We start from the raw sequence: 24,980 nt of genomic DNA, 5'->3' as shown, positions 1-24,980 counted from the left end.
CACCTTGGTTTAGGAATTATTATCAAATTTTCAAAAATTTGCCACTTCAACATTCGGTTTTTGAAAATCCACGAAATTTCTTCTATAAAATTCGCGAAATTTTTGTTTGTTTATGTTTTATAATGTATACGAAGAGAAAATGTTCCCAATTTTGATTTACCTACAACAGCGACTGCGCGGCAGAAGCATTGTGAATTGGGCATACCCCTCTTTTACATTAATTACAAGAACAGTCTCTTCAAATCTCATAATTATACTCTTAGTAAACACACTGTTTTATTTTATACCAGGGGTCCAGGACCAATGCAATCAAACAGAAATCATGCACTATAGTTTCAGTAGAAGTAAATATTTCTATTTACTGTTATAGCCATAGAGAATAGAATATATAGAGAGGAATTAAAAGAATCTCTCGGTTGAAAGGGAGTTCAAAGTGTACAAATCATGTAAATGTTCACAAATTATATGCAGTAGAGTACATTAATACAGTATGTTCCCTAGACTATTCATTTCAATTTCGAATTCTTTAAACTGTTAAATAAACTTTATAAAATGAATTAGGTGAATAAAAATCATCATTTGATTTATAGTTATAACGGAAAATCATCGTTTGTAAAGTGGAAGGCATAGAGTCTATGTGAAATGATCATTGGTCAATTATGAAACCAGCCTTTTTCATAATTTGGGTTTCTTTTAACAATAATTTTAGATTTTCTATAAAATGATATTCCAGGGCCCAACAGGTTATATAGCATAAATATGTGAAGTACACCTGAACTATTGAAACAGTACAACAAAATGGCCGTTTTACACTTTTTTCCAGTAAATTCCTCTCTATATATTCTATTCTCTATGGTTATAGCGCCAGTATAAGGATTTATCTCTAATTGGATAATGATCTAGATAGAAAAATAGATGTTACCGCCATGCAATTTTCATTGGTTCAAAATAGACACCAAACATATGGCTGAACCCTGATTAGATCAGGCGCTAATTGACCGGCATACTAGAGTGAATGTATTACCTGCAAATTCCATTTTATGATCATTGATGTTAAAGGATAAAATATCTGGGTCTGCTACAACTACTTTCTTCTCCTAAACAAATTACAATGAATCTTAAAATATAATTTATAAGGTTTTTTTTCTGAAGCCATTAGGCTAAATATTTAAAAGTTAAGCCATGGTAAAAATTAGGAAAAAGGAAGTTGACAGTCTAAAGGCAAGCAAGTAAAGCTTTATAATTTTTACTTAATCTTAAATATAATAAAATTTTATCCGAATTTCATTAAATTTTTTAAATTTATAAATAGGACACACGTAAACGAACACCCGTCCCATATGTCATTATGGAAGTTGTATTCCGTTTTATAAAAAGCTTAATTAAAATTTGTTTGTTTGTTTAAATGAGTGATTTGGAGTAAGCGACACCCCATCCCCCTTTTTTTGAGGTGGGGGGGGGTAATCTGAAAAATATATGTATCTCGGCCCCGGGTATATAAAGTTTTACCTTAAGTGGGAAGTCCCCAAGTGCACGTGATGTAGCAAGTACACCTTGAACCCTCCAAACACCATTTAGTGACACGAAGCCCCCCGCCTCCTGTATTCTTCGCTTCTCTTTCAGCTGAACAAAATAGAAATTATTTTGATTAGTATATAATCTCTGTTTGTTTGCTTGTATGTCCAATCAAAACTCGTAAGTCATGAACCCCTAGGTCAATTTCTCTAAAATTTTTAATTGCATGGGGAATTCGAGAGAACAACGGGAATGTGTTTTGCTTGTTTTAAAAATTCTAAGTTGACTTTTATAGAGAAATACAGTTTTCTCGGCAAAGCTGGGTTCCCAATTACTAGCATTTTATAAAAAGAAATACCAAAATGTGACGCATGACAAAAAGGATGGGGGTGTAAGGGTTACAATGTAGACAGTTGGAGTAATGAGTAATATATATAGAGTTATACTGAATAACCAATATAATACACTTAATATTTGTAACATTGATGGTTTAACATTAGCTGGAAAAAAGAGCTAGAAAGATATTAACTAATAAAATTATAGCTTGGGGTCAGTTTGAGCATATAAGTATTACCTGGCAAGGTTTATGATCAAAAGATAGAGGTACAGCCTGTCCTGTCTCAGTACTATAAACACCCCTGGGCAAATAACAATATAATTTTTTTATCCAAATATCACTTTTTTTTAATGCAATCTTTAAACTTTATTTTTTGATATGTTCGTTGTTAGGTCATCAAGTTGACATCCTTGTCCTTTGATCTAGATTGATAATGGGCATGGATTTTATTTTTATAACGTCAAACATGGCGAAGTTTGTGTTAACACATTTTGTAGATTTTTAGTAATAACAAATAGCAGTTTATAGTAAGTACTATGATTCAACGGGAACAAATTTTCTACAAAAAAAAATCTTTTCCTTAATTTATTATACAGAGGTTTAAAGACCAATGCTGTGAATCCCTTACGAGACTCTTTAAATGTTAAAATTGACAATTCTTTTCATAACGTTCCTAATTCTTCAGAGAGATATAAAGTAGTTCAGATTTTACTTATTTAGAAAAATAAATAATTTCAATTTGAATTTTAAAAAACCATAAAAAATTACCTACTGTCCCCTACATTAGCAACCCAGAAGGATCCGTTATCTAGAATACTCAGCAGCAAGGTCGTCCCTAAAGAATAAATTAAGCTGAATACAGTTAAATTAAAATCGTATTCTATGCTTGCTAATCTAATGGTTTATGTTTACAGTTTAAAACATAAAAATATGGGAAAGGAAGAAGGATTTTTAACTAAAAATGTTAGATATTCCAATTTACATTCAATTTAGCAATTATGCAATTTTCATAAAAGTTTATTTTTAAAATACTATAACAATAACTTTACATAAGCTTGTTTAAATATTGTCTTCATGATTCATGAATACCACTGTATAGTTAGTCCTATTATAGAGAAAAGGACATTAAGAAAAAGTTTGTTAGTAAATTAGAAAAAAGTTTTTTACACAGTACGATTGAATTTTGCTCTTAAGTCTTACATAAATTCTAACATTTTTTAGTAAAATTGAACAAAAGTTTGTTTGTTCGTTCTTCAGCGTCCATTTAAAAGGCTCCACCAAAAAGTTTGAGTTTTACATACTTTAAATCAATATTGAAATCTATTTAAAGTTTTTTCAAATGCCTAAAAGGGGAAACAGAAAAACAATTCTAGTCGCGGCTTCTTTTATCTTTTAATTCTGAAATATTATCGAGGATTTTAAAATTTAAAACTTAACTATACTATATAGTTATAATTTAAATCCTAAATATTGTTTAAACATAACAAATTACAATTACTTTGGAACATTTTTAAATAAAAGAAAGAAAAAAGACAACTTTGACCACAAAGAAATCTTATTGTTTACACACAGGATCCGGATCTATTTTTTCCAGTGCGGATCCAGGATCCGGATCCGCATTAAAATTAAATGGATCCTAAGCACTGTTTACATACTATTTGCTCAAAAAGATAGATCCGGATCCATTTTTTCCAGTGCGGATCCAGGTTCCGGATCCGCATCAAACATAATTGGATCCTAAGCACTGTTTCATACTATTTACTCAAAAAAGATTATATTATTATATTGTTATTTTACCTCCAATTGCGTTCGCTTGTTTGGCAGCTTTAAGCAGTTTTTTATCACATTTTAGTATTTCATCATTCATAAGTTTAGCGTACAGAAGTTCTCCAGAACAGCCTAAATCAAGGAAATTTATTTTGAAATATTGAAAATTGTTTTAAAATGTTAATTGATATTTCCGAATCAACAGGATAAATCGATTTCTACAAAGTCACACCTGCACGGTAAACTAGGGGTCCTGCACGGTAAATTAGTGGTCCTGCACGGTAAACTAGGGGTCCTGCACGGTAAACTAGGGGTCCTGTACGGTAAATTAGGGGTCCTGCACGGTAAATTAGTGGTCCTGCACGGTAAACTAGGGGTCCTGCACGGTAAATTAGTGGTCCTGTATGGTAAACTAGGGGTCCTGCACGGTAAATTAGTGGTCCTGCACGGTAAATTAGGGGTCCTGCACGGTAAACTAGGGGCCTGCATATAAAATTAGTGGTCCTGCACGGTAATTAAGGTTTCCTGCAGGTAAACTAGGGGTCCTGCACGATAAATTAGTGGTCCTGCACAGTAAATTAGTGGTCCTGCGCGGTAAATTAGTGATCCTGCACGGTACATTAGTGGTCCTGCACGGTAAATTAGTGGTCCTGCACGGTCAATTAGTGGTGCTGCACGGTAAATTAGGGGTCCTGCACGGTAAATTAGTGGTCCTGCACGGTAAATTAGTGGTCCTGGTTTAAAGTCAGTGAGCTTAAACTTTAGAATCCATTTTTACCCGTTAAATTAAATATAGATTTTTCTTCAAAATGTCTCAAAAATATAAAAAAAAAATTTACGCTTTCTTCTACGAAGTATTAGTTAGAGATCATAATTATAACTGAAAATATGTCGATACTGTCGATGTCACATTTATCTTTTTTTTTGGGAAGATTTTTAATAGTTAAAAAAGATTTTGATCTTATTTTTTATATTATGGAAGTTTGAACGGGTTTTCATTTATGATCTCTGACATACTAGAAAAGTAGGTCATTTATCTGTACCTACTACCTAGCTCGTGTTTTTAATGCTCTTCGTTGATTCCGTCCTTCAAACGGTAAGAAAGTTAGTCCGACCGAGTACATTTGGAAATTTGTATTTTTGTCTTATATAGCAATAATTACGCTTCTTCAATCTCACTTATGACTTTTAATATACTAGACTTTCAGTACGCTTCGCGCCCATCTTCTATTTCAATTGTGAACATGTTCTCTTTGAATACATTGTAAAACAAAAACAAACAAAAAATTTCGTGGATTTTCAAATATCAAATTTTGTTAAAAGCAAATTATTGAAAATTTTAAAAGCTTCCCCCAGGGTCACGCGAGGTCCCACAAAAAAATTGGGCCCGATCGGTTCAGCCGTTTTGACGTTTATTTGACATAAACGGACAGACAAGAAAAACAGACAAGCAAAGTATATATATATAGATAAGATGTAAGGTTGCAGGCTCAGAAAATTACAAGTTTTAAATCTTAAATCTAGTTTTATGAAATTGTTAAATTAAACTCATATTGATATTTTTCAAATGGTCCATCATTGGGCATTTTTATATAAAATGAAATATTAACGGTATATTATTCTTAAATTATCAACTGAAATATTTGATGATAATTAAAGCAAAAAGAATGCAAAAAATATTTGAACATCTAAAAAGCACGCATTATATTTGTACTATGCTTTGCTGAATGAACCTGAAATCCTCAAAAGGAAAAAATCCCTCAGATCTCTGGCTTATTAAATTCCGCAACAAAAAATGTTCCACATGTATAGATTATTTTCAACAATATATTCAAGGGAAAATCATAATCGTTCAAACAAACAAATAGAGCAAAAATAAAATTATAAAATATAATAAATAACCAATATAAACTGAAAGCTTAATCAGAAAAAAATCCTACGGATAAAAGATCTAATTATGATTAACATTTTACGATGAGTGCAATTTTTATCTCTTTTAGATGATTCTTTTAAGACGACAAAAATCTGCATTAAATCATCAAATTTTGTTCTTTAACAGGAAAAATTCTCTAACATAAAATCACTACCATTTAACGCGTTCCGAATTCATTCTCAATATCTTTAATATTTTTGCAAACTCTCCCATTATTCTTTATTGGCATTAATAGCCCATTAATTCCAAAAAATGTAATACCTATGTAGTCTGTCACTTCAGGTTCTTTTTCAACAGAATCCTCTTTCTTGTTTTTGGATTTTATTTTTGGAGTTTTTCTGTTTTCTTTGAATGGTTTTCTGGCTGGTGGTATTGGAGTTTTTGGGATGGGGAGCTCCTCTAGAAAAAGAATATCTTTTAAAAAAAATGATAGGATTCAAATACTTATACAATCTCTTGACTTAGACTCTAAATTTTATCTTATTCTTATTATTCCTAAAGATTTATGTCGGTTGCTCAAAACAATTTGATTGTTTGATTTTTTTTCTGGATTCACATCATCCGCCATATTTGATTTATCATCAGCTGACTTCTCATTTCCAGTCCCGGCATTTTTTTCTTCATTTTCAGAACAACTGGATTCATTTCTAGAAATAAAAACAGAAGTCAAAACTTTGTCCCGAATATTAAAAACGAACTGGAAATATCCTAGTGATCTTACCTGTAGAGATCAAGTACTTCCCAGAAAGGATTTTAGTCTTAGTCACCCAATACAATATTATAGACCCCGTAGACCTTAGATACATCTAACTATGAATTCTGTTGTATCAAATAATCTTTGTTTGAAATAAAAAAGGTTTAGACGTGCAGCATGTTAAAATGATATAGGGATAAGAGAGCATTTGAGTTTGTGGCTAAGACTCAATTCCTTTAAGAGTTATCACAATGTAAATAGAGATTAAGCCGATTGTATGGTTTAGCGCTCCGTCAATCAAAAGTTTAAACCTCATGGTTGTGACTGTATCACCTTGGTTTAGGAATTATTCTGTTGTACTCCTGCTCCGTCACACCCAGATATGTTTTTACAGATTCAGGAACTATTTTTTCAAAAACTTTTTGGCAATTTCTTCTTAAGTATTTTCATTTTTCCTAAATTTAAATTAGTAAATTATTAAAATCCTAATATTTTGGCCAATCAAGAGTGATTTCCTTGTCCGAGAGTTTTGAAAAAATATTTAATTTTCTCCTCTTTCCTCTTGGTACTAAAAAATATGATAGAAAATTGAGTAATTTTATGATAACCCGTTTATTAAAAATTCATCGCAGTAATTACTAGTTTTCGCTTCATTAAGCTTAGTTTAAATATTAGGTTAGTTAACCTTATAGATTTTCAAACTAATAAGCAAAACATATATTTATTTCAAGAGTAGAATATTTAAGTCAAAAGCAGTTGTTCGATTTGTTTAATTGTGTTTTAATTTTCACTTTTCTGTCAATATTCCTTGCTAAGTATTTAATCTGCTCAATCTTTTTTTCCACAGAATCTATTAAATGCTTTCTAGCAAAATCTGCAGCAAACTGAAACAAAAAAACACTAAAATAATCTTAATAAAATTGACAACTTAGAAATGCGTGTTTGACTTCAGAGACAGTTAAATGTGAACGTATTTTTTTGTCAAAATTAATTTGAAATTTTCCTGAAACATGTTTAAAGCTATTTGGCGGAAAATCTCTTAAAATTCGAATATTTTTTCTGTAAATATTATTTCCATTACAAAACTATATACACACAATAAACACACAAATGAAACATTAACTATTTCCATCAATGACGACCTAGAAGTCTTCAGAAATTAAGCATAACATGCTTCTGCATCAAAATAGAAAACAATCCTGAAAATTCAAATTTAACACAGAAAAAATTGTATTGAATGTATAGAATGAATCTGTAATCTATTCTTTTATCGTGCAGGGTTACCCACAAAGGATGAGACTTCAGAGACGACTAAGGAATGTACTCAGTCTTTTTTCATTCTTCGTTTCATGTAAAGTTCTTAATTTATTTACAGATTATATCATTCCAAAACTGAATGCAAGGCATCTTCAGATCATCATAAATTCAAGTTTTTGGTCGACATTAAAGTATCATTCTTTGATGACCCTGTATCTTCTCTGCCAAGAAATCAATCAATCACACACCTAAAAATTACCTCTCCGCCATGTCCGTCCATGACAGCAAAAATGCGCACATCCCCGTCCACCGTTTTAACAACACGTGCAACTGCTCGGTCCTCGTTACCATGTCGTCTTCCTTTAGATCAAGTAAAAAATATATTTTTGCTGCCAGCATTCTCCACTACTTAGCTTTGCTCTGATAAAGACTCCAAAGATTAATTTTATTTCGTTTTTACTTTTTATCAAGAAACTGACTACGAAACTGACTACTCGCCTCAAACTTAAACTAACCATAATTTAAAATTTTGTTCTGGGTTGACCCTCTTCAGTTCTTGAGTTTTGTTTATGTCATGAAGATTCAAAACAAACAAAGTTTCAAATCCCAATTCTCTAAAAAAAAACTCTTTTTCTGTGAGAGTGATAAACCCATGGAACAGTTTGCCAGACTATATTAAAGAGTCTAAAATCTTAAACATTTTCAAGAACAGTTACGATGATCATGTGAAAAATGTCGAGCGCGCATATATAGTGAAAAATATCAAGTTTAAGAATCGCTTTTTATTACCAAAAATGGTATCTAAGCGAAACCAGAACAATATATAATACAATATCATGTTGATGTAAACCTTCGATATAAATTTCATCTTAGGTAATCTGATCTTGAAGAATTCAAAATTTCAAATGTCCAAGTCAACGACATGAGGTGGAAAAGACGTATAGGGTTTAAAAATACAGTGTTTAAGAGTGAAAACATGTATGTTGTTGAACTAATAATATTTTTGATTTATTCAACAATGAACAATTCAATAATATATTTGGCCTCATTTTATAAAAACAACAAATCTGACAAATACTTCCCTAATAATATTCTAAAAGGGACTGTTTTCTGATAGATTTATGAAAGTACAACCCATAATTAAATCATTAATCAATCAAAGCTTGATTCATTTCTATCAATTGTTACTAGGTCAGAACTTTTGTATGGAGTGTCGTTAATCTTGAACTTACGATCTCGATATTCAATAGGACACTTCTGAATTTGAAGATTACTGCTTCTGAAGATGAAGATTAACTTTCTGAGAATCTTATCTTGTTCATCTTTAGAGCCGTCTTAATTTTATGTAAGGATACATTTGTGGATGTAACTTGAAAAAAATATGCTAGAAAATCCTTCGGTATGAATTTTTTCAGTCCCTTTCAGCCTGAAAGGCAGTTCAAAGTGTACAAATCATGTACATGTTCACAAATTATATGCAGTAGAGTGCATTAATACAGGATGTTCCCTAGACTATCCATTTCAATTTCGAACTTTTTAAAGCTTTTAAATAAACTTTATAATGAATTAGGTGAATAAAAAACATCATTTGATTTATAGTTATAACGGAAAATCATCGTTTGTAAAGTGAAAGGAACAGAGTCTATGTAAAACGATCATTGGTCAATTATGAAACCAGCCTATTTCATAATTTGGTTTTCTTTTAATATTAATTTAAGATTTTCTATAAAAAGATATTCCAGGGCCCAAAAGGTTATATAGCATAAATATGTAAGTACACAAGCAGTATGGAAACAGTGCAACAAAATGGCCGCTTTACAATTTTTTCTAGTAAATTCCACTCTAATATATATTCTATTCTCTATGGGATTAATTCTGAGGTTATTTGAATATTGGACAATTTAAAAGATATCAAGGACACGCCGGGTACTATTAAGTTAGTTTTATATAAATTGCACTCCTATAAATGCTTTAAGTTTTTCTACTGCGCTCTCAAAGTCAGGTCAGACCCTTTTTGTGTTGTGATCATAGATAAAGATAGATTGCGCATAAGACGACATTTTTCATCTTGAAAGATATAAATATACAGAGATGTTTTAAAGATATTCCTATTATATAGATTAACTAGGTCGGTTGTGAACATTTGCTGTTCTTATGTCATTGAATACTTGTGGTGTACATAAGTTCTGTAGAAAGAAATTTAAGTTAGTTTAGTCCTTCTCATGTACTTCTTCAGTTCTCGTCAATATGATATATTGCTCAGTGAAATATTGTTGTTCAAATAGTTCCTGAGTGGTTTAATAATTATGAAATCAATTAAAACGCCAAACCATCCCGCTTATCATTGAAGTACACTTTGACCCCTAGAAGTATGAATTCGCGGACTGTACAATTCTTGGTGATTTTGCGTACATAAGCTACCTATGTTTATTTATTTATCTATGGCTGTGATTGTGAATCTCAAGATCAAGCATTGATCCTTGCGCGAACCTAGGGATTATTTCAACTCCGCTAAGGTATCCAGGATAATGCTATTGAGATTTGAGATTATACGTTGTAGAATAGCGCACATTTCACAAAAGGGGTTTGAATTCTCGTCATGCAATTTACTCTCTCCCGTATAATAATAATTTCGTTAAACTTAAGATATCATGAAAAAATCTAATTTTCTAATGAAACGAAATAAAAAAAACTATACCTTGAAGACTGTATATTATACTGCAATCTTGAACCTCCTCCCAGTCTGTAGCTAAAATAAATAAAAAATTTGAAAACCTTATGTTTTATAGATAAATTATGTATATCATTTAGATATTTTTGTAGCCTTCGTGATTAATGAATTATTTATAAGTTTGAGTTTGTGGATACATTTCTCAATTTATCATTGATTATTTAGTTCCTCTCTAACCTAGTTAAATTCCTACCTGCAGCCTGTACAGACAACACGACGGTCTTTTTAGATTATTTTTTAATATTTGTAGAAATACATTCCATTGATACAATATTATGTACTTTTTTCCTTTAGGATCATGCTTTTTTTCGATGGCTATTGCATGAAACTAATTCTAACTTATTTTTTATCTATAACAGACGACGAGGATATTGGATTGTTAGACAATTTTGTTTTTATGGTATGCTATATACATCGAAATATAATCCAAATTCTTGAATTCTTATTTCTTTAAGTCACAAAAAAAAAGACAGACTACATTTTGGAAATGCCTGGACTAAGGGTATTTCATAGATATTGTTTCAAGAATCTTTTCTTAAGAGTTAAGAGACAAAAGTCGTAACCTTAAAAATAATGTATTTTGTCAATTACAAAAATGGACTCCAATTGTAAAAAATCAGCCACTCCCTTTAAAAGTCCTAAGATTTATAAACCAAAATGAGAGCGTTCCCGCCAGAGTATCATGATTTATGATAGGACATACACACAAACAAGCAGAGAAACTTACTACTTTATTTAGAAAGATATCTGAACAAAAAGACATTATCAAAAAACCTCTGCTCGTGCAGTCTTTTATTAAACTTATTATGCAAAAGCTGTTAAATGAACCTAATAAGCCTTTAATTTTACATATTTCAGCGGGAGATTTCTTAAAACGCTTTCTTATCTGCTTGAATTGCAAGGCTGTGAAAGCAAGGCATGAAAAAATATCTTCTCGTGCATAATTATGCAAATTCAGCAAAATATGAAATATCTAAAGATTTATTGACAAAAATCACTTTGAACTAAAAATCTCTTAGAACAGAAAATACATGATTGGCTTATAATTTTCTTCAGAACAAAATATCTTAACCTTGCATTAATATGCTTTTTTTCAGTTTTAAAGATTTACAACATTTATACGTGCTAAACAAAGTGAAATAAATAAATGGATAAAAATGTCCTGAGTAGGGAGGCTGAAGAAATAAATAAAATGGCGAAGTATGTATTGCAATGCTATATTTATAATGCACGCACGTGTATAAATGAATAACCTGATGTTTGCTAAGAACAAATAAATAAATAGCCTGGTGTTTGCTAGGAATAAATAAATAAATATGATGTTAGCTAAGAATGAATAAATGAATAACCTGATGTTTGCTAAGAATAAATAAATAAATAATCTGATGTTTGCTAATAATGAATAAATAAAAATAACCTGATGTTTACTAAGAATGAATAATTAAATAACCTTATGTTTTGTTTTCTAAAGATAAATAAATGAATAACCTGATGTTTTCTAAAAATAAATAAATGAATAATCTGATGTTTTCTAAAGATAAATAGATAACCTGATGTACAGATGTATACTAAGAATGAATAAATGAATAACCTGATGTTTTCTAAAGATAGATAAATAAATGAATAACCTGATGTTTTCTAAAGATAAATAAATGGATAACCTGATGTTTTCTAAAGATAAATAAATGAATAACCTGATGTTTGTGTTGGTTGGATGAAGAATGAGTTTACCAGTGTACAGGATGAAAAGCTTCGAAACCAACCAAAAATTCTGCGTTCATTGTCAAACCTTGGAAAAATTATATAAGTTAGGTTAGGCTGAAATAGATAGATAGTTAGGTTAGGCTGAAATAGATAGATATTTTATTATGTTTCAGAATGTCACATCTAATATATCAATTATCTAATTTGTCAAAGTTAAAAAACATTCTTTTTTGGTATTTTTGAATGCACTTTCTTGTGTTCTTTGTAGGTTGGATTAATGCTTCTAGTTTTTTTTTCTTCACAAAATAACCCAAACGGGCATAGAGAAATAAGTTTTTTTCATTTAATTAGCTCTTATCCAAGAAATAACAGCATTAAAGATAGCAGCCAACATATTCAATATCCTTCATAGCCACGTTTAAATTAAATTCTAAAATTAACCAGTTTAATCTGACAAGAACATGATGAAACTACTGTTAAACTAAAGATATCTAGTGTTTCTGTTTACCTTGAAATAATTAGGAGAATGGTTATCAAGGCTAGAGTTAAATACAGAAACTCCTTTCTTAGTAGCAAATCAAGTAAACTTCTAAAATTGGAAGAAAATCATTCAATTTCATGGATATTCATTTCATATACATTTTTACGTATGATGATGTGGATATCATCTTTATGTACATGATGTATCATTGGAGACCACAGTCAATTGTACTTTTATTCATTCATACATTTCCAAAAACATATTTTTCCATTTTTCATAAATGTATTTTTTTACACAATCAAATGTGTTAGACGTAATAATCGTTATAAAAAATTTGTATATATTTGATCTTGCTTGTTACCATGGAGTGTGCGAGTGCGATGACTCTTTAAATCTGATTATTTTGCCGTAATCTTGAAAATACAGTTTATTTTAAAAAAGACCTTGGACATACGGATGAAAATGATCGTCCGAATTCCTTACTCTTTATAGTTTTGACTGGTATCTTTAATCCGATTTGGGTTACAAAGGAACTGAACACTCGCCACAAATTCAAATTTTCCAATCCTCAAATCTTAAGTTGTAACTCGTAGTTTGTCTGCCGATACATCTGATGGAAAAAGGTTGTTCAGATTGATTTTTAGTTCATATGGCTTTAATTCTAAATTTTGTTTTTATTTTTCGTGNTTGTTACTGTAGATAGAAGAGGACTGCAATACACGGATCAAAAGTTGGCAGTGCCCGAGTATAGATTGATAAAATAATTCCTCCTCCAGTTCGTCCTGATAATGAGACAATAAGTTAACAACTAGTAAGAGTACCCAGGTTCACCTAGAAACGTAAATTGAACCCTGTTTAGTCTCCAATTATCCAACTTAAATCCTTTATATCATGCAGTTCTTAATTTTTGTTGATGTTTATCCCCTGGAGTTAAACTTAAATTCGTAATTTAAATTTTACGCTGTGGATATCGGGTTCAGTCAATGTGGCTCAGCGTATAATAATTATATTACCTAGTATATTACCTAGTATATAACCTATTACCTGATATATTACCTGTTATATTACCTAGTATATTGGAAATTGCCATAATTTTTTGCAAAGAATATAACCTTGTATAATGAATTGTATGGTGATTATATATTGTATTGTATAATGTATTGTATTATGTTTTGTATAATGTATTGTATAATGTATTGTATAATGTATTGTATGATGTATTTTATAATGTATTGTATACGATATCGTATAATGTATTGTATAATGTATTGTACAATGTATTGTATAACGTATTGTATAATGTACTGTATAATGTATTGTAAATGTATTGTATATGGTAGTGTATAATGTATTGTATAATTTATTGTATGATGTAGTCTACAATAAATTGTATAATGAGTTGTATAATGTATTGTATAATGTATTCTATAATGTATTTTATAATGTATTTTATAGTGTATTTTATGATGTATATAACTTGTAATCATCTTACCTGGTCAATTTTTGATTTCGGAAAAGCCATAGTTTTGTTTTTACATTATATCTAGAAAACAAGTTTAGAATGAAGATTCATTAAGATTGAAATAATAATAATAAAGGTTAAGAAAATAATTGAGCCCATGGTATTGATCCTTACCTTCTAAGTTCTAATGCTGACTAATAAAACAAAACTAATTTATTTTAAGATTTTAGAATTTATTTTGCTAATTTCTTTTAATTGTTTCCCCCTTTTCTGGTATAATCACAAATTTTTGTTAAAATGCGTATCTATATATAAATTTGTCTTATCTGTCTGTTTGTTTGTCTGTGTTGGTGTCTGTTTGTTTGTATTCAATAAACGTCAAAACGGCTGAACCGATCGGGCCCAAATTTTTTGTGGGACATCACGTGACCACAGGGAAGGTTTATGAATGATACATTTTTTTTAAAAAATGTGTTTTAAAGGTTTTTAATTTTGTAAAAAAAAAATTGAATTCTTGAAAATCCGCAATTTTTTTTTTAAAAATCCGCAAAATTTTTTTCTTCTTTGTTTTGAAACATAAACAAAAAGAACATGTTCACTATTTAATTAGAAGATGGGCGTGAAGCACCCTAAAAGCCTAGAAAGAAGGGCGCGAAGCGCCATGAATTTCTAGTAGTTAACAAAAGTACGAAAGTTCGGAATGTTTGAAAATTCGCAATAGTATGTTACCATGTACTTTTATATTTAATAATCAAACAAATATTTTGCCCGATATTATTCTGATATTACGTTTTCACGGTTCATTCAACTTAAAGAGAAAGGTTGCGATTTTAGAGAAACTTTTCGTTAGTGTAAAAAATGCAATGGTAACCTTAATTTTTATAACCTTGCTAGTCTTACATATCTGAAATCATTTTATTCATTTGAATATTTACACATTTGCAACATTTACTTGGAACGGAATCTTCTTCTTAACAACTTTATTGAATACAAAATAAATCAACAATAGTATTCTCATTTATAGAATTATAGAGAGAGAAAACTGTCTCATTCTATCTTCGTACCTATTGCCGTAATGAGTTGCTTTTCGCAGAGCTCTCCATTGATTAAGGTTTAATCAAAGACTTTATCCAATAATTTGGCGTAGTTGCAGACTTTTCATCTTTAAATTAAAATGTGAACATTTTATATCAATTGTTAATCATGCAACAGCAGTAGAAAATACCGTCCTTAATCTAAAATCTAAATAGTTTGTCCCTGGAAAAAAAAAATTGAAAATTAAATATTTAAAAAATGTAATCTTGAAATAAATCAATTTTTTCTAGCCTTTAACACCCCCCCGGCCACCAATGAGTGTCCACCAAAAAATGTTAACCCATTCGGTCCAGCCGTTTGGCCGGCTATATGCAGCATATATTATATATATGAATGTCTATGTCTTATTATACAGATTCCCAATTTATAATCTAAAACAAAACGGGCGTCCAATTATTTTTCAGTCACTAAATATTTGTGAAAATGTTTGATGTTGCTTCAAACGGAATAAATAATAAAAAAGTTTTATTTTTATTTCTAAACATTTCCCCAGATTTTTCCCTGAAATTTGACATTATTAACNCAACCTTGAAGAAATATAGAACAAACTACATAGCTAAAACTTCTTCAGGCTTTTCTTTCTCTTTTACTTTAGATAAGAGCGCATGTAGGTTTTTATGAAAAATTATTTTTGCTAATATTGTGGGGAAAATACTAGGACATTAGAAAACATATTTAGAGGCATTTTAAAACCATTCCTACCAAACTATTCAGATTTATTTTATGATGATGGACATGCTATTTTAAAATTATATAATTATAATAATTCTAAAAAAATTGCCATAAACCCGAATGTTTTTTACAAAAAACTGCTCTGATTATAGATCATAATAATACATCAGACAAAACATGAATCAAAAAGTCAAATGAACAAAGAAAGATGAACGCAGTTTGCTTCTGTAGAAAAGTTTAACTTACAACACAGACGTAAAATTGAAAAATCCATTTCTGTTTAAAATTATCATTTAAAAACTCAATCGTAAAACTTTTTTATTTACTATTTTCATGAAATGTTTTTACCCGTCACTTGATAAAAGTTATCTTTCTTCCAGTGAATTGTTTCAATCTTATTTAGACATTGAACAAATATACAAAGTATTTCAATTTCCTTCTGAGACCCCTTTTTTGAGTATGATTAATTTGTAAAAAGCGGGGTCCTCCTTTAATAACATAAGCTTAAAAAGCTATAGCCTGAATGGTGAACAGAAAATTAAAGAAAAATCATAAAAAATATTAAAAATGATGACATGAGACACAACAGAGAACTGCGTCATTTGTATTTTCGTCTGTCATTTGACTAACAATTTAAAAGGATTTATTTTATATTAGTCAAGCAGTGGAAATCAAAATCGCGTAACATTTAAAATTCTAAATGTGTTTAGGCGATTCAATAGTCAGTGTCAGTTTTCTTAAACTAACTATTTATTATCTATCTTCATATTTCACAGTTTTATTTCCTCGTTATCATCTGACACTGTACTATACCCAGGCTAGTATAGGCTAGTTTGCACTCTACGGACGATACTAAACTCAAGAAAGCTCTACAGTTCAGCAGCGCAGTAGAGATATCTATCCTCAAATTAAGGTTTGCAGTTCAGGACGAAATCCAAAGCTGTTGAAGTAAAAAAAAAACGTCGCTCTCAAATGTGAATTCAAGGGATAAAGGAAAAGAGTGGTCGAGTTTTTAAAAACGTGTAAAAAAGCCAGTTAGAAAGACTACATTTAAAAAAAATTTAATTCCAGTGATAAAAACAGTTCTTTACAAAGTGCGCTGTCTGTGCCCTGTGGTTGTAAATGAAAGAATTTGAGAAAAAAGTATATTTCTATATCGGTTGAAGGAAAAATCGTGAAAATTTATTTTCAGTGGCTGAAGGAAAAAACTGTTTTAATTATGAAATAAAATAGCATTTATAATACAACTTACTATTAGAACTTTTATACAAGTACTCAATCCTTTCTAAACTTAACCTAAACTATAGAAAGATATAAAAACATAATAAGAACGGTCTTTTATTTTAGTAGATTCCTGAATAAGTATGACAACTGTTGTTTATTTAGGTAGATTCCTGAACACGTATATTGATGGTCAACACATGCTCTTTCATGTATGAAAGTAGTATAGAAGGGGGGGGGNGGAACACATTTAAATTTTTTTTTCTTATTGAAGAGAAGTATGCAATTATTTATTTATCTCATAGAGAGCTGGAATCTTTAATTAAAAGGAATTGAGTCTTTGCAACAAACTCTGATTCTCTAATCCCTATATTTTGCAATCCATGGCGTACACCTTAGATTTCTATTAGATCAAATTTATTAATTTTGAAATATCAAAGGTTAACACCATCAGGTTGCAAAGATAGATTAGAAAATTATAATTTGTGGTACTAACACATATAAAGATATAAATATACATATAGGGGGGGGGAGGATAATATTACAGAATTACACCATCAAGGAGTATGAGGATGGGAAAACCATTGCTGACTGCTCAAAGATCAAATAAAATATAAATAATTGCTAAGCGTTCTAATCATTCACGAAATGTAAGAAGGATTTAAAGCGAGTGTTCGCGAAAAATGAAAGGGGGTATAAGCTTAATGCGATAAAAAAGCGCTTTTTGTTGCTACTAATCTTACTTCTATCTATAAGGAGAAAATTGTTAAAAAACGACTCACACCGAAGAACGTAGTGTCCATGTACAAATTCAGAAAGATGCAACATTCAACTCGGATCGTAAACAAATCAATTTAAATTCAAACAAATCATTCAGATATTACAAACAATAGTCATAGATTATTTTTCGACGCATTCGTAAATAGTTGATATTTCATAATATTTTGTATTTTTCATGATCTGAGAGTTACATTTATTCCTGTTTCGAGGATTTTTGATAATGAAGGCGACATTTTCATATTTTCCAGGAATGTTCGAAAATCCAGCACAGCGAAGATTATTTTAAAAAACAAAATCCAAAATATTATGAAATATTAACTATATATGAATGCGTCGAAAAAGAATCGATGACTATTGTTTGTAATATCTGAATGATTTGTTTAATTTCCAGCAGAAAAAAATCACTTTTGTAGCGAAACAACAATTGAAAATGATAATTATTTTTATTTATGATTTATATCTAATTCATAATTGATCATACAAATCTTTTAAGGGTACCATTCGGAATCGGACATTCCATTGTTGTGACAATGACAGTATGACAATGGACTATGTAGAACACATTTTACTACAATTTGTTAATTCAGAGCTGAAAACTTTAGAATGGTGGATATCGAGATTAATGCTTGATCCTCTCTTTTTCTTAATTTCGAGACTAACCTAATCTTGTACTTGTATCCTGAAAAGTGTATAAAATTCAACCAATCAGAGTCGCGTATATGAAGCCGATAAATTTAAAATTTTGCGCGCCGTTTAAGATAAATATACAGAAACGGGAGGGAATCTCTTATTTTTTAAAACCGGTTTTTGATTTTAATCTATACTTTATCCAAGAAAAAACGTTTTAAGAAGAAAATCAAAAGTGTGTCCATTTAATATTCAGATTAAGTGATCGTGATGTAGGATATCTTATTCTAAAGTTTTCAGCTCAGAAAACTTATGAAATAAATAAATAAATTTGCTCTGGAAACATTATTAATTCTACATTTTGCATGTCTCAGGAAAAATGCAGTTGATACCAACCCTGTTCAAATTTTCAGATTAAACTTACATTTGAAAATATTTAATAAATAATAAAAGGGACAACAGGCTTAACTTCAAGTGAACCTTCATTTGTAAAGTGGTTTGTTCGATTCACTTTTGATACCGTTGAGTTCTCTAGTCCTTATAGTGTAAATTATGTTTGTTAGCTTTTACATTATCATTCCCATCACAGGAGTACTCAGGGGGGGGGGGGCTGAGCCCTCCTGGATCAGTGAAATCTATTGTTTCCATTTTTTGAGACCCAAAAAGGTGTTATGCAGGTTTTTTGGGCCCCATGGGTGCGGAGCCCCCTGAAAAAAATAAGCCTACCCTGGACTTATTGAGTACGCTCCTGATTTTTAATATTTAACCTTTTATGTTGTTAAACATTATTTTTCCTTATGTTAACCTTTAATGATGGTTTTAAAGTGGTTCTATACTGGTTAACCCTTTATATGAATGGAGTGGAACATTTGGTTAGATTGCATACGTAATAGGATTAGTGATGGGCATCATTTTCAGGTCCGTTTTCAGATATTAACGTTTTTTTACGAACAAAATGCGCAATGTTCAACAAAAAAATGAATTATTACTCACAATGCAAATTTGTATTCTCGATAAGTTTACTTTTTATGTAGTATGTGAATTTTTTCTCTGATAAAAAATATTAACCAAAACGATTTTTCAACACGAAAAACGAAAAACGATTCTACTAATCATTATGAAATTTTGTTTAGTTAATATCTTTGTTCAGAGTAAAATAATGTATTAAAAGCAAACTTGTTCAGCATATCATTTTGAAGTAAGATAATTTAGTGAGGATATTTTTATATTTTTATATTCTTCATTTAATGTGTTTAAAATTAAAAGTCCTTTTGAACTTACACAGACAATTTCATTTATTTTGTATTTAAAAATGTTTACTGAGATTCATGTTTTAAACTAAAACATAAATTTTAGTACCTTTGTTCTTATTCTGCATTTGTATATATACATATTTATGCATATTATATAATATTTTTAACTTTTTCAGTTTAAATATCCATTTTAAATGTTTATTTTCTTTTCTTTATTTAATATTATAATTTATTCATATATATTACATGCAAGATTGTCAAAAACATAGTACTACTCAGCTAGCTTCATAATAAATTAAGATTATTACAATGAAACACAAAATAATAGATTATCTAAGAATTTAGAATAAACAGGTTTTTTTTCAGTCTGACCCAAACCACACAGAGTCTATTTCTGGCCATTGATCACCACGATTCCTCTCTAACATTAACTTTTCGTTGTGGAAGGGTTGGCGTGGTTTTGTTTGAGTGTAATCCAATGTGGAATCATGGTGTGACGGTATTGGATATGATTGAACATTAACGTCTTTACGGTTTTCATTCTCAACCTGGAACGGATATAAGCTGCTGGGTCGGTCTAGAATGCTGCTTAGTTGGTTTCCAATGCTGCTGGGTTGGTCTAAAATGCTGCTTAGTTGGTTCGCACTGCCGCTGGGTTGGTCTAGAAGGCTGCTTAGTTGGTTCCCAATGCTGCTGGGTTGATTCACAGTTCTACCTGAGCCAAGCTGCTTGGCTTGTTTACAATGCTGCTCGGACGGTTTGCAAAGCTGCTTGGTTTGTTGGTTACCGATGCTGCTTGGTTGATATACAAAGCTGCTTGGCTGGTTTGCAATGCTGCTTGGTTGCTTAGAAAAGCTGCTTGGCTGTTTTACAAAGCTGTTTTGTTGGTATGCAGGGTTACTTTGTTGGTTTACGAAGCTTCTTGGCTGGTTTGAAAAGCTGCTTAGTTGGTTCACGATGCTGCTTGGTTGATTTGCAAAGCTGCTTGGTTGGTTTACGAAGCTGCTTGGATGGTTTACAATGCTGCTATGGTGGTTGTTTTTAAGACTGCTGGGTTGGGGTAGAACACTGTTATCACTGAAGTAAACAGAATCAAAATCTCTGCTGACAGGTGCAGTATTAAGAGGCATCCTGGTTTTCCTAGATAAATTAAAACAAAATTAAAACCTTTAAAATGTTTTATGCAAAACCATGAAAACCATGCAAGTAAATACATGTTGCTACTTATTTACCTCAAAAATCCCACTTTTTAAATGTTAAAAAAAATTATTTATAAAGAATTACTTTTGCAAATTTTCTTGCGAAAGTGTTCAATTTGCGCAAAGCAAATCATCAAAATTATCTTCAGGTAGGTGTTTTTTTTCATCAAAGAAATTAATACAGAATAAATTTGAGGCACCTGGTATCAGGGTGTGTGATAGACCCAAATCTGGCAAGATTTAATCCAATCTCAGGACTGAGTATGATCGTTTTACCCAGGGTGTAGGTTGGAGCAGGTATATGGAAATTATCCTGCTTAAAAATATATTTATTAATTCAAACTTGAAGTTAAAACTCTGACGTATATTTATTCATAGACTTGGAAGAAATAAAAGCTTACCATTTGGTTGAAGTTGAAGAAATCCGATATTTTTAGATCTTTCAAATCTTCTTTAAAATCAGGCTGGTTTGGTAGAATGCCGTCCAGGACTAGATACTCTACTGGGTTCAGATTCTCCAGGTCCGGATTCTCGAGGTTGAAGTTCTCTAGGTCAACATTATCCAGGTTCAGATTCTGTAGGTCCGAATTCTCCAGGTTCAGATTCCCAAGAGCCGGATTTTCCTGGTTTACATTTCCCAAGTAAACATTCTCCAGGTTAAGATTTTCCAGGTTCTCTTTCTCTAAAATTTCTGCCTTATAAACCTGATTTTTTAAGGTTGGCTTCAGCTCCCGGTATTTCAGATTATAGAGCACCTGAACAAACGAAAACAAATATTTAGATTATTATTAGAATAAGGGACCATAGAATTTTTAGAATTGTCATCTATATATAAATTTGGCTTGTCTGTCTGTTTGTTTGTTTGTTTGTTTGTATCCAATAAACGTCAAAACGGCTGAACCGATCGGGCCAAAATTTTTTGTGGGACATCTAGGGACCCCAGGGAAGGTTTATGAAAAATCAAAATTTCAAATATTTGTCTCCATCAAAATTCAATCTTCATTAAATTTTTAAAAATTTTGAAAATCCGCGAAATTTTTTGTGAAAATCCGCGAATTATTTTTGTTTTGTTTTACGATGTACACAAAGAGAACATGTTCACAATTAATTTAGAAGATGGGCGCGAAGCGCCCTAAAAGCCTAGAAAGAAGGGCGCGAAGCGCCTTGAATTTCTAGTATCAATAGAATTAAATAGAAAATAAACAAAACAGGTGAATATGCGGGAAATAATTATTAAAAACAACAAAGTGTACAAAATATTCCTTTGGTAGAACATTTTTGTAATTATCTGCTCCGGAACAAATAAGAAATGTGTAATCCCAGAACCTGAAGCTTAAGACAGATTGTCATAATGAAACCCAGTATTGGAAACCTTGTTTCATGAATGGGGTTAGGCAGTTTTGAAGAAAGAGATATTATCTTTTTGTTTTCTAATTCCTTGAGTTAAAATCTTTGCAAATGTATAGACCCCAGAAAAGAAACTCGGGAGTTTCTTTCCTTGATACTCTCTTAAGTTTGCGGATCAGAGATAGGAACTTAAGCACAGTTAATATTTTCAGAAAGCCCTATAACTCATGCTCTGTGATTAGCACAGATTAACTTGGTTTGGTTCGTAAATCTGTTCTCGGTCAATGAGAAATTCTGAATACGAAGATATATATAGATAAATATATTAGAGCTATATATATACAACACTAATCTTATTATTCGTATTAAAGGAATTGAGTCTTTGCCACAAACTCTGATTTTCTAATCCCAATATCCTTGCAACCCAATGTCGTAGACCCTTGACATTTCAAACTATGAATTCTGTTAGATCAAGTAATCTGAGTTTGAAATATCAAAGGTTTACAACATCGAGTTCTAAAGATATTGTGGTTTAAATATTTGATTTTGTTCCAAAGACTCAATTCCTTTCGATTTACATTCAACAAAGTTTTGTTATCATTTAGACATAGGAATAGACGTTTTTTTTCTTTAAAATTTCCTTTTATTTTGTTTCCGGTAATAATTCAATCTTTATTACGTTCGTGCTAGAAAATGTAAGACCCGTAAAATAGTTTTAAATCAAGGATATTTATATTGGTCTTGAAATATTGAGAATAAAATAATAATAAGAAAATAAAGATATGAAAAGATTCATAAAGTGTAAAGACTTAATTGATATTTTTATGAATCTAATCTATAAACTAATTGTTTCTTCAGAATTTGATTAAATCAAGTATAGATGTTCTCTGAATATTTGTATTAAACAGACTGTTAGCGAAATTCAAAATGACCATGCCTGTAGAAGAGAACCATCAACCAATCACAAATATACCCTTTAATATTTATCCAGGTATTGATGACCGAAATATCTTTGTTTTCTAAACATAAAAAAGTTTCTCTCAGATAATTTCCCCAAGTAATTTTGAGATGTAGCAAGGACAGGCAGAAAAATGGCTGATTTTGTTTTATTTTTTAAAAAATCCCATTATTGTATATTGTTTACATTTATATTTCCTAGATTGAGTTTTCTCGAATTTTCAATGCGGTTCAAAAATTCATTTAATCGTGTAAAATGTAAACCAAATACACAGTCTATATACTCTCCAACTAACGTGAAGTACCGGCTTATTACTTGAAAATATTTGAATTTATGTTTAATGTTGTTCATCAGCTAATGTGAAGTGGGGGACACGAAATTCGACAAACAAAAAACCAATATCTACACGTAAACTATGTCTCGTCTAAAAAGGAAGTTAAGAAAAGAATGGACCACGAAACTTAGCTTTTGAGCATAAAAAATATTAGGTCAGAATAACTTTAAGCTTTATAAAAGGGAGTGTTCGCGAAAAATGAAAGGGGGAATAGACTTATGTCGAAAAATATTCGATGGTGATTGCTACTAATCTTACTTCTATCTGTTTCATCTATAAGGAGAAAATTATTAAAAATGACTCATACCGAAGAACGTAGGTCCATACAAATTTAGAAAGTTGCAATATTCGACTCGGATCGTTAAAAATCAATTAAATTCCGGACAAATCATTCAGATATTACAAATCATCAATTTTTTTCGAAGCATTTGTATAAAGTTAATATTTCATAATATTTTTGAGGTAATATTAATAGCGATCACCATCGAATATTTTTCGGCGTAAGCCTATACTCCCTTTAATTTTTCGCGAATACTCCCTTTTTTGAAAAAGTAAATTTTTGATGTACAGCCTTATAACATGCATAAAAAGTTCACAAAAAACTGCAAAACACCGTGATATATTGATTTTATACATATTATCAGATTTTGTTGGTTATTGATCAATATTTGTAAAACAATAAATAAGATGCTTTGATTTTATCTAATAATGTATGTCTAATGAAATGTCAAAATACAGAATGCAATGGTAAACACAATATCAAGAACTCTAGAAAATACAGAATGCAATGGTTAAAAATGTTTAAAGAATTTCTTGTTCAAGGGATTGCCGACGTAATTTAATGTGACAACAATGAAAGATATCTTCGTTTTTCCATCTAAAAAAGAGTTAAGTTCTGACAAATTCCTTCGTTGTATGTGTATCATTATGAATCGGGTATTCGAAATGAGGGTCACTTGAAATTACGTCTCTTGAACTAGGTCCGGACCAAGTGTAGAAACTTAGAAAATTATCCCAAAATAATTTTGATAATTAGGATTTGGAAAAAAATGAAAGAAAAAACTAAAACCTTAGAGTGTGAGATGAAAACTGTAGAGAGAAGTATGACTAGGCTTAAAACCATGATTGAACTAGGTCTCTTTATGATTAAACCATACTTTATATATTTTACTGCTCGGAGACCAGAGGAACAGAGAAGGAAAATAATTAATAGGACAACAGTTTCTCCAGGGGTAATTTCAAATAAGATTTATTTAAACCTAAAGGGACTCTTGTTGTTATTTTCAAATAAGATTATTTAATCCTAGAGGGACTCCTGTTGTTATTTTCAAATAAGATTTATTTAAACCTAGAGGGACTCTTGTTGTTATTTTCAAATAAGATTTATTTAAACCTAGAGGGATTCTTGTTGTTATTTTCAAATAAGATTTATTTAAACCTAGAGTGACCCTTGTTGTTATTTTCAAATAAGATCTATTTAAACCTAGAGGGACTCTTGTTGTTATTTTCAAATAAGATTTATTTATTCCTAGAGGGACTCTTGTTGTTATTTTCAAATAAGATTTATTTAATCCTAGAGGGACTCTTGTTGTTATTTTCAAATAAGATTTATT

General features: G+C 30.6%; 3 protein-coding genes across 12 annotated transcripts in view; 1 reads left to right on the top strand and 2 right to left on the bottom strand.

Moving 5' to 3' along the window:
• LOC111700420 (probable protein phosphatase 2C 49) overlaps window positions 1-14,994 on the bottom strand; it is a 17,806-nt gene extending 2,812 nt beyond the window's left edge. Inside the window, exons 1-17 of one of the 2 annotated variants that reach the window (XM_023471307.1) lie at window positions 14,946-14,992; window positions 13,912-13,962; window positions 13,115-13,201; window positions 12,447-12,529; window positions 11,929-12,023; window positions 10,202-10,252; window positions 7,763-7,863; window positions 7,054-7,130; window positions 6,762-6,814; window positions 6,580-6,649; window positions 6,048-6,199; window positions 5,814-5,951; window positions 3,650-3,751; window positions 2,621-2,687; window positions 2,090-2,153; window positions 1,510-1,623; window positions 1,025-1,097 (exon numbers count right to left, since the gene is read on the bottom strand). In XM_023471307.1, coding sequence (XP_023327075.1) covers window positions 1,025-1,097; window positions 1,510-1,623; window positions 2,090-2,153; window positions 2,621-2,687; window positions 3,650-3,751; window positions 5,814-5,951; window positions 6,048-6,199; window positions 6,580-6,649; window positions 6,762-6,814; window positions 7,054-7,130; window positions 7,763-7,863; window positions 10,202-10,252; window positions 11,929-12,023; window positions 12,447-12,529; window positions 13,115-13,201; window positions 13,912-13,941 — 1,357 coding nt within the window. In that variant the 5' untranslated portion in view covers window positions 13,942-13,962; window positions 14,946-14,992. Of the gene's footprint in view, window positions 1-1,024; window positions 1,098-1,509; window positions 1,624-2,089; window positions 2,154-2,620; window positions 2,688-3,649; window positions 3,752-5,813; window positions 5,952-6,047; window positions 6,200-6,579; window positions 6,650-6,761; window positions 6,815-7,053; window positions 7,131-7,762; window positions 7,864-10,201; window positions 10,253-11,928; window positions 12,025-12,446; window positions 12,530-13,113; window positions 13,202-13,911; window positions 13,963-14,945 lie in introns of both variants that reach the window. The other variant, XM_023471309.1, reaches the window with a different exon arrangement.
• The window catches only part of LOC111700422 (uncharacterized), a 41,704-nt gene that overhangs the window by 4,451 nt on the left and 12,273 nt on the right, over window positions 1-24,980 (top strand). For 3 of the 8 annotated variants that reach the window (XM_023471319.1, XM_023471312.1, XM_023471316.1), the window contains exon 1: window positions 22,982-23,066. The exons of 3 other annotated variants lie outside the window; for them this stretch is intronic. The gene's annotated coding sequence lies outside the window, so the exon portion shown is untranslated. Of the gene's footprint in view, window positions 1-16,427; window positions 16,562-22,981; window positions 23,067-24,980 lie in introns of those variants that run through there. 2 more of the 8 variants (XM_023471314.1, XM_023471315.1) reach the window with 2 other exon arrangements.
• Window positions 19,728-24,581, bottom strand: LOC111700421 (protein PF14_0175). 2 transcript variants are annotated; one of them, XM_023471311.1, is made up of 4 exons: window positions 24,437-24,581; window positions 21,130-21,483; window positions 20,929-21,041; window positions 19,728-20,669 (listed from the first exon to the last, which is right to left on the bottom strand). In XM_023471311.1, the coding sequence occupies exons 1-4, from the start codon at window positions 24,488-24,490 to the stop codon at window positions 19,892-19,894; spliced, it is 1,299 nt and encodes a 432-aa protein (XP_023327079.1). In that variant the 5' UTR covers window positions 24,491-24,581; the 3' UTR covers window positions 19,728-19,891. The 2 variants fall into 2 exon arrangements, with proteins under 2 accessions (XP_023327079.1, XP_023327078.1); XM_023471310.1 differs by having other exon boundaries at window positions 20,929-21,044; window positions 24,437-24,580.

This window comes from Eurytemora carolleeae, unplaced genomic scaffold (genome assembly GCF_000591075.1).
Source record: "Eurytemora carolleeae unplaced genomic scaffold, Eaff_2.0 scaffold349, whole genome shotgun sequence".
In the NCBI taxonomy this organism is placed as follows: domain Eukaryota; kingdom Metazoa; phylum Arthropoda; class Copepoda; order Calanoida; family Temoridae; genus Eurytemora; species Eurytemora carolleeae.
Note: the sequence above shows the minus strand (reverse complement) of the source record. Positions and strands in the feature narration are given on the sequence as shown.

Excerpts from the sequence above, each read along its gene's own strand:
- LOC111700421 (XM_023471310.1), bottom strand. The coding sequence starts at position 24,490 with ATGGTTTTAAGCCTAGTCATACTTCTCTCTACAGTTTTCATCTCACAC. Across the intron at positions 21,484-24,436 it reads TTTTCATCTCACACTCTAAG|GTGCTCTATAATCTGAAATA; the intron begins GTTTTAGTTTTT and ends TCGTTTGTTCAG. Across the intron at positions 20,670-20,928 it reads ATCACACACCCTGATACCAG|GAAAACCAGGATGCCTCTTA; the intron begins GTGCCTCAAATT and ends TAATTTATCTAG.